Source organism: Tenrec ecaudatus, chromosome 9, assembly GCF_050624435.1.
Source record: "Tenrec ecaudatus isolate mTenEca1 chromosome 9, mTenEca1.hap1, whole genome shotgun sequence".
Taxonomy (NCBI): Eukaryota; Metazoa; Chordata; class Mammalia; order Afrosoricida; family Tenrecidae; genus Tenrec; species Tenrec ecaudatus.
The window spans coordinates 108,626,645-108,639,588 of NC_134538.1; the positions used below are offsets into that span (position 1 = coordinate 108,626,645).

The 12,944-nt window shown below is 42.7% G+C and overlaps 1 protein-coding gene across 2 annotated transcripts; it reads right to left on the minus strand.

Moving 5' to 3' along the window:
• Positions 1–868: 868 nt before the first annotated feature.
• On the minus strand, positions 869–12,362 carry CLDN12 (claudin 12). Of its 2 annotated transcripts, XM_075558448.1 has the most exons (4): positions 12,269–12,361; positions 11,699–11,808; positions 10,933–11,017; positions 869–4,491 (listed from the first exon to the last, which is right to left on the minus strand). In XM_075558448.1, exon 4 carries the CDS (start codon positions 4,456–4,458, stop codon positions 3,724–3,726), a length of 735 nt encoding a protein of 244 aa, XP_075414563.1. In that variant the 5' UTR covers positions 4,459–4,491; positions 10,933–11,017; positions 11,699–11,808; positions 12,269–12,361; the 3' UTR covers positions 869–3,723. The 2 variants fall into 2 exon arrangements, with proteins under 2 accessions (XP_075414563.1, XP_075414562.1); XM_075558447.1 differs by lacking the exon at positions 11,699–11,808 and having other exon boundaries at positions 12,269–12,362.
• Positions 12,363–12,944: the final 582 nt, after the last annotated feature.

The window sequence follows — 12,944 nt, forward strand, 5'->3', positions numbered from 1 at the left end:
TAGTGGTTTCAAGTAACCAATACTTCTCCTTTCTAGTCAGTAAAATGGGAGTCTCTGGCAGTTAGCCCATCTCAGTGAACCAGATTCTGGATGGTGGCGGTTTATACTCGGCTCACGGTGCCAAGTCTGAAGCAGCCTCTCGCTTCCTGTACAACACCCTGCTCTGCTTTCTCACCCAGCATCACGGATCCATGGGTTTTGGTGAGAACATGTGGGACTATCCCCAGGAGACTGGACTGCAAAACAAGAAGGCTCATCCCAGGTTTCACAGACCTCGAGTACAGCACCCTCCTGGCAATCCCAAGTTTTGAAGAGTACGGAAAGGTCCTTAGTTAACCATTTTCAAATCCCTGCTCTCCAAGTTCACAGACCGTTAGAAAATTCCATCATGAGGCAACACACAGTGAATACACAGCAACTATTCATTTGAAGCCACAGGCAAATCAAGACCTCAGCACTTCTTAAACAGAAGGCCAAAACATCCCAGTGAACTCCTGGGATCCCTCTTAGGATGAAGTCTTATTAGCGGTTCCAGAATTCCACATTTTAAATTCCTTTCCAATTCCTATTCTATAGTGCTTTATTGGTACTCAATTTATATACATTTGAGAAATATTTCTTAACATTTTCATCGGGAAGTTTGGGAATAAAAACAGAAGCAGAAAGCTGGGGAGGCATTAGGGTAGAAGGTAGGCAGGTGTTAACGAGTGAAGGGGAAGAAATACCCACCAAAGCAAAACAGGGAGAGGCATGAACAGGAAAAGCTATTGGGAGGTTTGACAAATTGTTGAATATAAAAATGAGGATCTGAAATATAAACCCCACCTAATTCGTAATAAAAAGAAACACAGACATTTATAAAAATACATCTTTTAATAAACATCAAGAAGTACCATACAGTTTTATCAAGGTTTTACAGTGCAGTTACAGCAAACATACTATCCCTTATATTGTGTATTTACAAGCAAAGTAAAATCAGGGTTTTTTCCCCTCCCCTCTCCCATGCCTAGATAAAACAAACATTGTGTCATACCACGTTTATTTATGGTTGCTTCCCAAGTAGAGGCTTATAAAAGCCGTTAGTAGGCTTTTAAACAACATAAATAACTCCACCCTCATCACAATAACAACCCCATGAGCACCGAAAGTGCCTCTGAAGAATTGCAAACACTTGCTTTCCTTGGATGGCTTTGAAGAATAGCTATTGATAGCAACTTAGAAATAGTAAACAAAAAAGACAGTAAGGAAAGCAGGTGTTTCCTTTGCCTAGTGAATACACAATAACTACTAATTTGAAGCCATAGATTCTGAAGCCATAGATTCTGCAAGAACAGTGTAACACTCATATTTATGATCCCATACACTAAAAACCGTCTAGTCTCTGTAACAGTGTTCTTGTTCTTCAACATTGCTGACACAAAAAAACAGTTATAGGGTGGTGACATTCCTGACACTCTGGGCAAAAGTTCTGAAAGAGAGAGAGGACTGAATTTAATTAGCAGAGGGGATATTAGGGAATTAATATTCATCTTGAAATTATACCTGTTGCTGTTTTGGAATAATCAAGAGTTAGTTACACCTGTGAAGAATTAGAAGGAATCAAAAGCTATAACTAAAAAAGATAACCTTGCATGCTTTGGACTGATGGTCCTTGAAAATTATACAACCGGACTTATTTGTTATATACATAGGCTGGAATAATAATGAAAAAAACTGTACTACATACAATCACACTAAGTACCATTCATATTCAGATTTGCAAAAGAGGCATAATAATCTGTTTCCCATGCAACTCTAGTTTTGTAAAACCTGAAGACTAACAAAATCCTTATGAAGCATAGCACTAATAGGTACCAAATTAATTAAATAAACAGCGCCAACTCATAAGGATAAAGACCCACCACTCCTGATTTGCTAAGCATTTGGTCTAACAGTCACACGGTTTCCTTGTGTTACCCATTAGAAGATTAACAAAAAACAAAACAAACTTCTCTCTCCTAAGCAAATCATATTTTCAGATGTGGAAAGGGAAAACAACTTTTCTACAATTTTCAGCCCATTTTCATGCATCTGATAGTGTTGATGCAGAATCTAGGCTAAGGATTCAATGAACTGAAGTAAACTGAAACCCTCGGGTCCAGACGGTGGCTGGTGTTGTTCAATTAACCTGCTAGGCAGAAAGCCACATCTTTGGATGAAATGTGTTCCTGGACCAATGACTGAGAAATTAAGGTAAGCTGTCCAATGATGTCAGACAGTTTCTTAATTGCCAGACAACAGTATGATCTATGTTAAATTTTATTAACGGGTCGGACCAGATCTTACAGTAACTCATGAATCCTCCATGTTTTTGTATGTGTTCATGAGTATACCATCAGGTGATTTCTGACTCAAGGTAACTCTACAGGACAGAGTATAACACCAGGCAGCAATCTCTATAGGAGCAGATTGCCCTGTCTTTTCTCGTTCAGAATCACTGGTGGGTTGGATCTTTCCGTTAGTAGCTGAATGCTTAAGCACAGCATCACTGAGACCCCCCTGGAGCCTCTATAGCACCTAATGAAGAGTTGGGCAGATAATGCTCTAAGAAATCACTAGCAGTGAGAAGAGGAACGGACTCAAATGTGTAATGGTCCTTGCAAAGTCAGACCTTACTTCATCAATCACTCAAACAACAGTCATCCCTCTGAAATTCTAATGCTGTCACTGTCACTGAAAAAAGGCTCCTGTCCCTTAACTCTACGTCTACAAGAGAACCAACCATCAGCGCCCCTTTTGTGCCCTTATCTATGAAAGATTACCTACGACCATGAACACAGCTTTGTGAAAGTGCTTTCTGCTTCAGAGGGAGCACCAACCCATCACATGGCCCACTTTAATTCCAAAACCAAAATGCATACAATCATCAACTTCTCGTTGTTACATTTTACCCCTACCTAATAAATACTGGAATGTTAGGCTTATTCTATTCTCACTTCAAATGCTCTTTATTTTTAAACACGGACCTGAGGTAGAAGGTAAAACACTCACAAAACAGAGTAAGATTCAAAATACCTAGACCTATTCAACATCATCAGGAGCCTGGTGACGCTAACCAGAACCAGTGTTGAACAGGTAACTGCAAGGACAACGGTTCAAAGCCAGTAGTCACTCTGCAGGAGAAAGAAGCAGCAGCTACCTGCTCCTATCAAGCTTTACAGCGCAGCAAGTCCTACACAGGGTCAGAATCAACTTAACAGCAGGGGTGTGTGGGATTTATTCAATATAATTAGTCCCAAGAAAGATTCAAACTGACTAGTGTTAAAATAGAACAATATTTAGGTCAATTTCTTGACCTATTGCCTTTCCCCTTCCAGTTTTAGATGCAAAAAAAGGGTAAATCCTCTGAAATATCTATAAAGGTTGTACACACAGGTTCTCTTGGTCATTTTACTCTTAGCACATTACTCACAACCCTTCCACTGAGACATGGGTCTTCTCCTTCTTTAATTGCTGATATTAGGTTACTGGTATCAGCCTTTAAAAAGCCTTCCAGTTCAAGGAGATAAAAGGCATCACTCACATTTAAAATAGGGGTTTTATAAAGACTAGCAGCACTCCATTCTACTAGGGCATACAGATTTGGCTTCACTGTCTGGCCAGGGATAAAAGATGTACATCGGCCCAAAAAAGCTCCTTGCCGGGGATGCACATGGAGAAGGCGAGGCTCCAGGAGGCTCCGCATTAGGTGCTGTGTGAAACCACCGGGATGTCAATCTCGATGGCAGAGAGGCGGGAGCGTGTGGCATAGGGCTGTGAGTAATTATGCACACCGGAAGGATGAGAATACAGTGGTTGCCAGAAAGGAGAGGGCAGGGATTTGCATACACAGTACCAAATAAACAGCAGAAAGGCAGTCATAAATAGGCCCCCGGCACTAGCAACAGTGACATAGACCGCGTAGTCAAACATAAAGACTGGCTCGAACTTCTTGTTCAGATACGTATTATAAAAGATGACCCAAATGGAGGGAGAGAGGCTCACGGTACCTGCCAAAAAAAACAGCAGCCCAGCCACCAGGTGGCAGCCTGCACTATTGACCAGACACTTGGCCAGTTTAATGTTGGGCACCGAGGACCTGAAGGCTGTGTTACACATCCCAATCAGGCACAGCAGCAGGGCACCCACTGCGATCAGGATGCTGAGGGGCAGGGCAAACTGGAGGACGCGCAGGTCCAGCTGGTCAACTGAGGAGTACCATGTAGCGTCGTACATCAGGCAGTCACTGCTCCCGTCGTAGCGGGCACATTTCACCCACAGGCCTGTGTAAACAGTCAGGTTCTTCTCATTCCTGTTGAACGTGATCAGTCTTAACTTTCTCCAGTTGGGAAGCAGAGTGCCTGCAAAGAGGCCTGCCACAGAGGCGATGCCACACAGGAAGGAGAGGACTGTGGCTGCGTGAACATCCCGACAGCCCATGGCAGGCAGGCGTGCGCAGTCCTGTCAGTCAGACTAGGAGGTGACACACAAGAGGACACATGGTGAGCGCTCAGCAGGACAGGCAGCAGGAAAGCGTGGTACCATTAGCAACACACTCATAATGACGTTTCCACACAAAGAGGAATACTTTGGCCCTTGGTGTCTCTCGATGCACAATATCAGTGCACATAGCAGGCTGTGTGCGTGAGTTCCGAGCCCTCCCACCCACTGGCTCACATGGCAACAAAGACTTAAGCTTTTTAATTCGCACAGCTAATAAGAGGGACGTTCAAAACAAGTTCAAATTCTCTTTAAGAAGGCATCTGAATTTCTCTTGGTTGTAATAATCAATCATTCACTACACACAAAAGTTATTCTGTGTCAGACAATCAAATCCAGAGACTGGGCCCGTGCACTCATCAGTCATCAAGCAAACAGTCAAATGCGCTACAAGCGTAAAAACGAAACTCGCACGCAACAAAAACACGAAGGCATGGAGCACGAAGCACGAGGGAGCAGCACCCTGGTGGAGGCCAGGCTCTGAGCCAGCCTGCTTGGTTCCCAGGCCGTTTCCTTATTTACTAGCTGAGACACCTGTCACCTGCTATGCAGCCTCTCTCTGCCAGACGCAAGCTGTAAGATAGTGCTGCTCACACTGCGCTGTTTACAGAACTGGCGAACACTACTGGCATGTGAGAAGCACTATGCAAGCGTTCGTCATTTTCTTAGCACTCGGTGGCCAGCTCAGTGCCTGGCACACTGAAGAATCTCAAGACTCAGTTGTTGAATGGTAGCTGAGCAGATTAAAAACAAAACTGATCTCATTCCAATACCCATGCATGCTGGAGAAATTCTAAAATGTGAATGGACCCATCTGCAATGAGCTAATTAAATCAACTGGCAACAACAAAGGTCCCTGAAGTTGTGCTACTCAGCTACATCCTAACTCAAGATTACCTGAGTAGATTTAGGGAAATCTATAGCACTCGATAGCTATGCTGCTATTTGTTACTCATAAGATAAATGGAGATGTTTTGGAAGTAAAGACCATCTATCTCTACTAACACTACGATTGTGGACGGGCAGACACCAAACTCAGGACTTAGGACTTGGGCCTTTCATCCCTCCAAAATGGCTGGACTTTTTTTTTTTTTTTGCTGGTCATGACAAACCATAAAAAGGATTATCTTAATCCCCTTTCTCTTCCAAGCATTTGAAACTCAAACAACAAAGTAACATTTGAGCGTTATCTTTTTCTGTCTTCCATCAAGCCACCTATGAGCACATTAACTTGTTCTTGTCTGAGCCCAAAGCAGGGTCAGGTCGAGAATATGTTTATTCCAGATACAGTACAGTGGCATTTAGGGAATCCATCATCCTCTGGAAAATCAAATACTACTTTTGAGTGTTCCCAGAAGTTCAGGGGTCAGAGAAAAGACTGTGACAAAAAAGGATTCAAGAAACTGGGTCAGGGTGTGCCTTTCTAAGGCATTAGGTGGGAGGGCACAATGTCCTTGAGAAAACAATATGACATTGTACATTTAATCCAACTAGATGAACTAGGAATGATTTTACTAGCAGAAAATATGTTTGAGTGTGCAATATGAAAATCAGAGTTTAAGCACAAGGGACTACATTTTCAATTAAGTTCGCAAGTATGGTTAGCTCTGTTTTCCCATCAACATTAGTTTTCCATTTGTTTATCCTGCACTTTCCTGTTTGTGTTACAAGAAGCCAGAAGCAATAGTTTAAGATTTTAAAAAGCGTTATAGGTGAAAACACTTAGAACAGAATTTATAGAACTATTTCAGTTTTTCTTTCATTACATGGAAAGACTACCTTTGCTTATTTAAACAACCAAATACCCAGGTCCAGAAATTGACATTCTATTTCAGATTTCAAAATGTTTACGTTGGAAAACACTTCTACTGGCTATGAGCTCAAGAATCCCGTTCTCCGCTGGTTTTTGCTCATTTACCTGTCTTTCCCAACTGTGAGCAACTTGCACAGAGCTGGCATTGTAAGTTCTTGGTGAATAAATGACTACTGGGCCCTGCTCCAAAGCCACATCACTCTTGACAACGGCCCCTGGCCATGCAGACACAGAAGTGGTTATTACGAAGCATCAGATAATTACTGCAAGTACTAATACAAGCAGGATTCAAAAAGTGTGTGAACCTTTTCCATTACCCTTTAATTCCATTTATCTACCACTTTACGAAGTCCCCTCCCATATGTAAAACTTTCTGTTAAGCCCTGGAGGGGCACAGGGGTCACCAAAAACATGGACAATACCCCCAGTCTATTAAAAGCTGTACTAAAAGAAATATAGCGCTGGTGTTTTAGTAAACTCAAAATGCTGGTGGTGAAGTCAGTATGAATAAACCCACTGCTGCTGAGCCACCTCTAACTCACAGAAAGCCTACTGGGCAGAGTAGACCTGCTGCACCAGGTTTCCAAGGCTGTAAGTGATTAGAGAAGCAGGCTGCCCCACCTTTCTCCTGGTGAATGCTAGTGGGCTTGAATTGCTGACCTTCTGACTAGCAGCCTAACACATAACCCACTGCACTACCAGGGTTTCTGGTATGTTGCTACCCGGTGTATGGCTTACTGTTAAGTATGAAGTGAATTAATAAGGCATTGTTCATAAACACATATTATTCAGGATTAGGTAAAGACTGAACACCAAAGAAGAATGATGACTTGGTCAGTGATAGAACCATATGTAAAATGTTCCCCCTATTTCTTTCAAAACTTCAGAATTCCTTCAGAGAACCCACTGAGAGCCCCACCGATCACGATCCTAGCTTTCAAGGGTTCTCAGCAGAGGACCAACTTCACTGAGAGTTCTTCCACTAAGTTTGCCTGCGAGCTGTTTCAAGGATTGAGAAGTCAGATCAGAATGAATAAATTTATCACTAATAAATAAACTCCTGAAATACTTAGCCTATAGATTATCAAACAATGAATTTTTAACACTAAGGACAGGTCAATATTTATTTCAGTATTGTGCTTAAATTTATCCAACATCAAAATCAATACAAGTGTTCCATCAGCCTCCTGTACTGATGTATTCTTAGCTCAAATACTAACTGAAATCCCTATTTAGAGAGGATCAATAATATGCAATAGGATTTCTTAAAAATGCTATTATCCCTGATCCTTTAACTAAAATTCAACATCGGTGATGGAATTAATGTCAGGTCTTTGCATGTCCCTTTGGCTATTTTACTTATGCCTGCAGCTTTCCTGTGGTTTGGGTAGTCATATAACCCATTAAAAGGATACAATATATTTTTATAGGAATAGTTGGGAGAAGGAATATACTTAGTAATTAAAAACAGAGATAAAGCTGACTTCCAGGTTAGAATTTGTTTATAATGATATGGTAAAAAGACTTCTAATCTCGAGTCCAGAATATATATATTTTTTACAAACTTGAAAATAAATCTTTCCTGACAATGACCAGATTTCCAGGCTGTACATTGAAAGAGAAAGCTGACAGACAGCTCTATGGTAAAATCCTAACGCCAGCACTTACGGGTTCTATTACTTTGAGAACATTTTGAACGGCTATGTTAAGTTCCTATCCTGTGTATCAGGGACACTAATTAAAGTCTAACTCACAATACGGTTTTGAGGATTTAGCAATCCTGAGGTAAGGCAGTATAGTAGTTTCACGATGGCAGGTAAGAGTCACAGTAGTAGTGGTGAAAGGAATTATGAGAGAATTGATAGTAATATTCATCTCCTTGCCTTAATGCTAGGATGCTTGAATAGAATGCTGAGTGATTTTGAAATATTATTATTGCCTACTCTTGCCTTTAAAGGAAGAGCAACTATTTCCTTATCATTTTCTTTTTTAATTAACTTTATTTTCTAAAAAAATAATTTTATCGGGGGCTCTTACAGCTCTAATAACAATGCATACATCCATTGTATCAAATACATTTGTACAAATTTGCCATGATTCTTTTCAAAACATTTTCTTACTACTTGAGCACTTCGGTGTCAGGTCCTCCTTACCCCCTCCCTGATTCTCCCTCCCTCGTGAACCCTTGATAATTTGTAAATTATTATTATTTTCATATCTTCATCAGGTAACTCCAGTTCTTCCCAGGCAATGGCTCCCTACTGTCCTCTCAAGTTTGGAAGCCTTCTCACAGCTTGTACCACCTGCTCTCTGCAGCCGCACCACCTTCAACATGCCCAAGTGGCCAATTTCTTATTTGGTTAAGGGTTTTCCCTCACACTAGTCTACCTTCAACACCAGGACTTCACACCAGTCCACTCCAGCTACACACCTGCTGAGAATTTGCATTTCCTGGCCCAGATATACTTAAATCAGAATCTACTGTTTAACAAGCTCCCACGATACATTGTTAGGATATTACTGACAGACGTTAGATGATTTAGACACCGAGAACATTTGATCATAATCAGGTCCTGCTTTTTATTTCAGCATCTCAGACTTGTGCCTTAGCAATGGGTACCAACGTGCTGAAAGGAGCTTGCTTGTGTGTGTGTGGTCCTGCAGCCACATCATCAGCAGTTTGCTATGTTACAGGTTTGATACGGGTCCTGTAGCTTTAACAGTTTGAGAATTTTTTTTTTGAGGACCAAGATAATTTTCATGGATTTTCCACCTTCATGTTAATAACTTTGTTTCATTCCAGATCAACACTTTCCCTTTGCCTCTTGTTTTCTCTACATCTAGCTCTGGTTTCACTGCATTTGGGAACCATAGTGCACTTTCTGGTAATACTTTCTAAAGAAAATTAAACAGAAATGACACTATCACATGCGAGAGATGTACGGTAAATTGGATGCTGCAGCCTATAACTGAAACATACACCATTATATAGGTTTATTTAAGATTAAAAATACTATAGAAACCAGTCACATAGGTATTTATTGTGACTACCATTAAACAACTTAATCAACCGGTAGCACAATTACTGAATGAGATACCTGTCTTGGGTGAGAGAAGCAGCTTGGGATGGCTACATCCCATTCTCTGATTGTAATTTTTGAAGTCTATTACAACCTTATGGGACTATGTACATATAAGAGAGCTTCAAAACATTTGTGGAAAAGTGGTATTACTGAATTGTATGATATGTGAGTTATGTCAATAAAACGATTAAATAAATAAATATCCAAACAGCCCTTGGCAGGAAAATAAAACAAAAAAGAAAGATCATGGAAGTTTCCCTTGACTTTTTTGAAACCACTTTCATACATGCAGTCCGATGTTGCATGAGTGGGCAGGATCATCTATGTCAGTATCACATCTGGGGATCTTGTTACAATGTAGCTTTGTGATTCGGTATATCTGTGGTAGATGGTAAATTCTCAGCAGGAGATCCAAGCAGAATGAGTTGGTTAGAAGCCCTGTTCCAAGTCCACCGTCTTGGATTTTTCCATTCTTTAGTTATATAACACCGATTCGTCTTTCCGGTCTCTGTTTAAACAATCCTTTGCAAGGAGGCCAACCCTAAGCCTGTTTCTCTGCTCTTGGTCACAGGCTCTGGTAGCAGTGATCTTGCTTCTAACCCCTTGTTCAGTAATATCTTTTCCATCGGACTATAAATTCCTGGATGACAGAAACCACGCTGTTTCCTTCATGCATGACGTCATCCCACAATTTGCCTGGACTTCAAGCATGGTCACTAGTGTTCGTAAGTAAAAGAAATCTAAATTTAGGTGGGATATACTCAAGATCACACTTCTGCTCTCGGGGACTTGATTTCATTTTCTTCATCTTCAAGGGTTCCTTGCATGTGAGTCCCTGACGTCCTGTTCAGCAGGTGACCCCTGTCCTCATTCAGATGGACACTGAGCTTCTCCAGCTTCTTCTCCACAGATGTTGTGGAGTCAATCCCTAAGCATTTTATGTAACAATAATGAGAAAACATTTTCTTTACAATAGTTATTGACCAAATCAAATACAGTTTTTGTTTCAACACAACCACCTCACAGTTGTCATTGACTATCCATTCTACCATGACTTTCTCAAAAATAAAATTTCAGATGGATAAAAGGTTGTACACAATTCAAGAGCTATCATCTCAAATAAGACCAGTTTCAGAAGAATCTCGTGTCTGTCCTTTTGAATTAGAGTTCAAAGAAGTCTGAAACCAGAATAGGAGTTTGGCATTCTAAGACCCCTAATTAATGTGAGGGGCCTTCCCAGAGTTCCTGGAAAATGCCATTATCTTTCATTCCATTTGTTATAAGGGGAAATTCTGATAAATGGTGATGTGAGAATGCATGTCTAGTAGCTGCTACATTATGAATGAAAGCACTACAAGATTCTTCTACCTCTAGTTTGGGTTTTGTCATCAACCATTGCACTCACAAGAGAAATCTGGTTCAAACCTAATTTAGTTGGGCAAGAAAAAAATGGACCATTATTGGGTGATATGTGGTAGCAGGAAGAAGGGAAATAAGACAATCGAAAGATGTACTTACCTTTTGATATATCTGATAACTCTGAAATAACTTTAAGCAATGTAGAAGAAATTCATGCACATCTGAACACAAAGACAACCTGAACCTAAAGAAATGGGAACAAATAATATCGTTTTAATAAACACGCAATTAAATTCCTATGGATTTGAAGAGGTAAGGAGGGGAGCAAAAATCTGAAATCAATGAAGTGATATGCCAGAAATGGTGGGTCAGCCCAACGCACTGTCCCTGGGTCAGCTGTGAACTCTGTGGGTCGCACACCAGCCCAGGGTTTCTAAGGCTGCAACTCTGTAGGGAAGCAGGATGTCACACCATCTTCCCTGCTCGGCGGCTTCCATTAAGTTCCAACTGCCGACGTTTAAGCTAGTAGGCAACAGTGAAGAGAGTTTTTAAAAAGGAAGTTTATTCCATGCAGTATTTATATGTAAGCAGGCAACACTGATCTGCACTGTGCATCCTGGATGTAGCACTAGAATGCTTTCTGGAGTTTGTATATCCACCAGTGGGTCAGCCTACCATCTTTAGATGTTTCCATTCTTCAACGATTGGCAGCTTCCTCTTCAAATACTATTTATCTCAAACGGGGGGGATATGAATAAAACGTAAACGCCTGTGGACTTCCTGGACTAAGGCGTTTATTACTAACCTTATGATCACAATGCTATCCTAAAACAGTTCCCAGAAGAGATTTCTATTCAGTCTTTTGGTTTTGACACACGTAGTGTGTGTGCGAGAGACGGAGAGAGAAATAAGCATGAAAGCTCACCCAAACCCAGAGCAAATAGTTTTACACACAAGTGGGTCCCTGGGCAATCATCGTCAGTGCGTTCGTCAAGCCTGGCATTTCTGTCACGTCCCGACGGGCTCCCACAAGGCCTGTAACACAAGAGCTTGGACTTCAAGCAAAAAAGCCAACCAAACCTCCGGGGCGGCCGGTGTGGCCTCTTCCCTCCGCGCCGTGGCTCGACTTGAGCCGAGGGAAGGCAGTGAAGACTTTCCGCTCACGGAGCGAGCCGCTGCCCGCCCCACGGAGGAGCAGGTCCTCGTTACACAACCGGCACCGGCCGGCCATTCAAACACGGCACCTTGCCGCGCCGCAAACCCGGGCGAGCCAGGCTCCCAGCCCGGCCTGGCTGCGGCGCTAACGCCGACTCCGGGGCACGAAATCATGTTCGCACGCTTCCTCCAACAGCTCCTCGCTCAACCCTCACGTCCGCGGCGGCAGCCTGCAGTTTTCTGCCCCGAGAGCCCCCCGATGTAGTTCGTTATTGTGCATCCAACCCTCTACCACGAACGCTGAAGACCCAGAAACCAGAGCCTCCCTCACCGCGCCTACCTGCTCCCCACGTCCGGCACGGTTTGCTCGGCCACTCGGAGCGGCTCCCAGGAGCGTGTCCCGCGGGCGTTCCAGGAACTGTGTTCCCAAGGCGCCGCACCGGAGGCTTGTGGGAGTGTAGTCACGTTCCCCCGCGGCACGAGCCGGGAACGCGCCCGGGGACTACGACTCCCAGAATGCACCGGGCCGCTGCCGCGGCCACATCCTGCCACCTCCTCCTCCCCTCCGCCCCGGCGCCCGCCGTCTTCCCGGCTTAGGTTCCAGGCCGCTCCGGGAGCGCAGTGCTTTAAGCGAAACGGAAAATCGTTTCCAGCTGGGCCCCCCAATAAATGTTTAGTATTCAGTATGATTTGTCAGTATGCAACTTCTTTAGAATAAAACATTAAATCCGAACTCTCTTCCCACCAAATTATCACCCGGCCGAAAGTGTCAGTGCTCAAACTTGCAGGGTGCCTTGGCCTGTGTGGGACTGTGACCTGGGCAAGTTCACTAACCTCTGTCTGAGGTTTCCCTAAGATGGAGATAGTATTATGTGCACCATAGGCTTTTTTGGAGAAGCGGAACACAGATATTCCAACTAACTTTCCTCTCCCACGCAATTTTGACTGCACGGACTCTTTCCCCTTCAGGCGTCTAATTGTGAAATCCTATAGAGTGTATATCTGATTAAAAAATA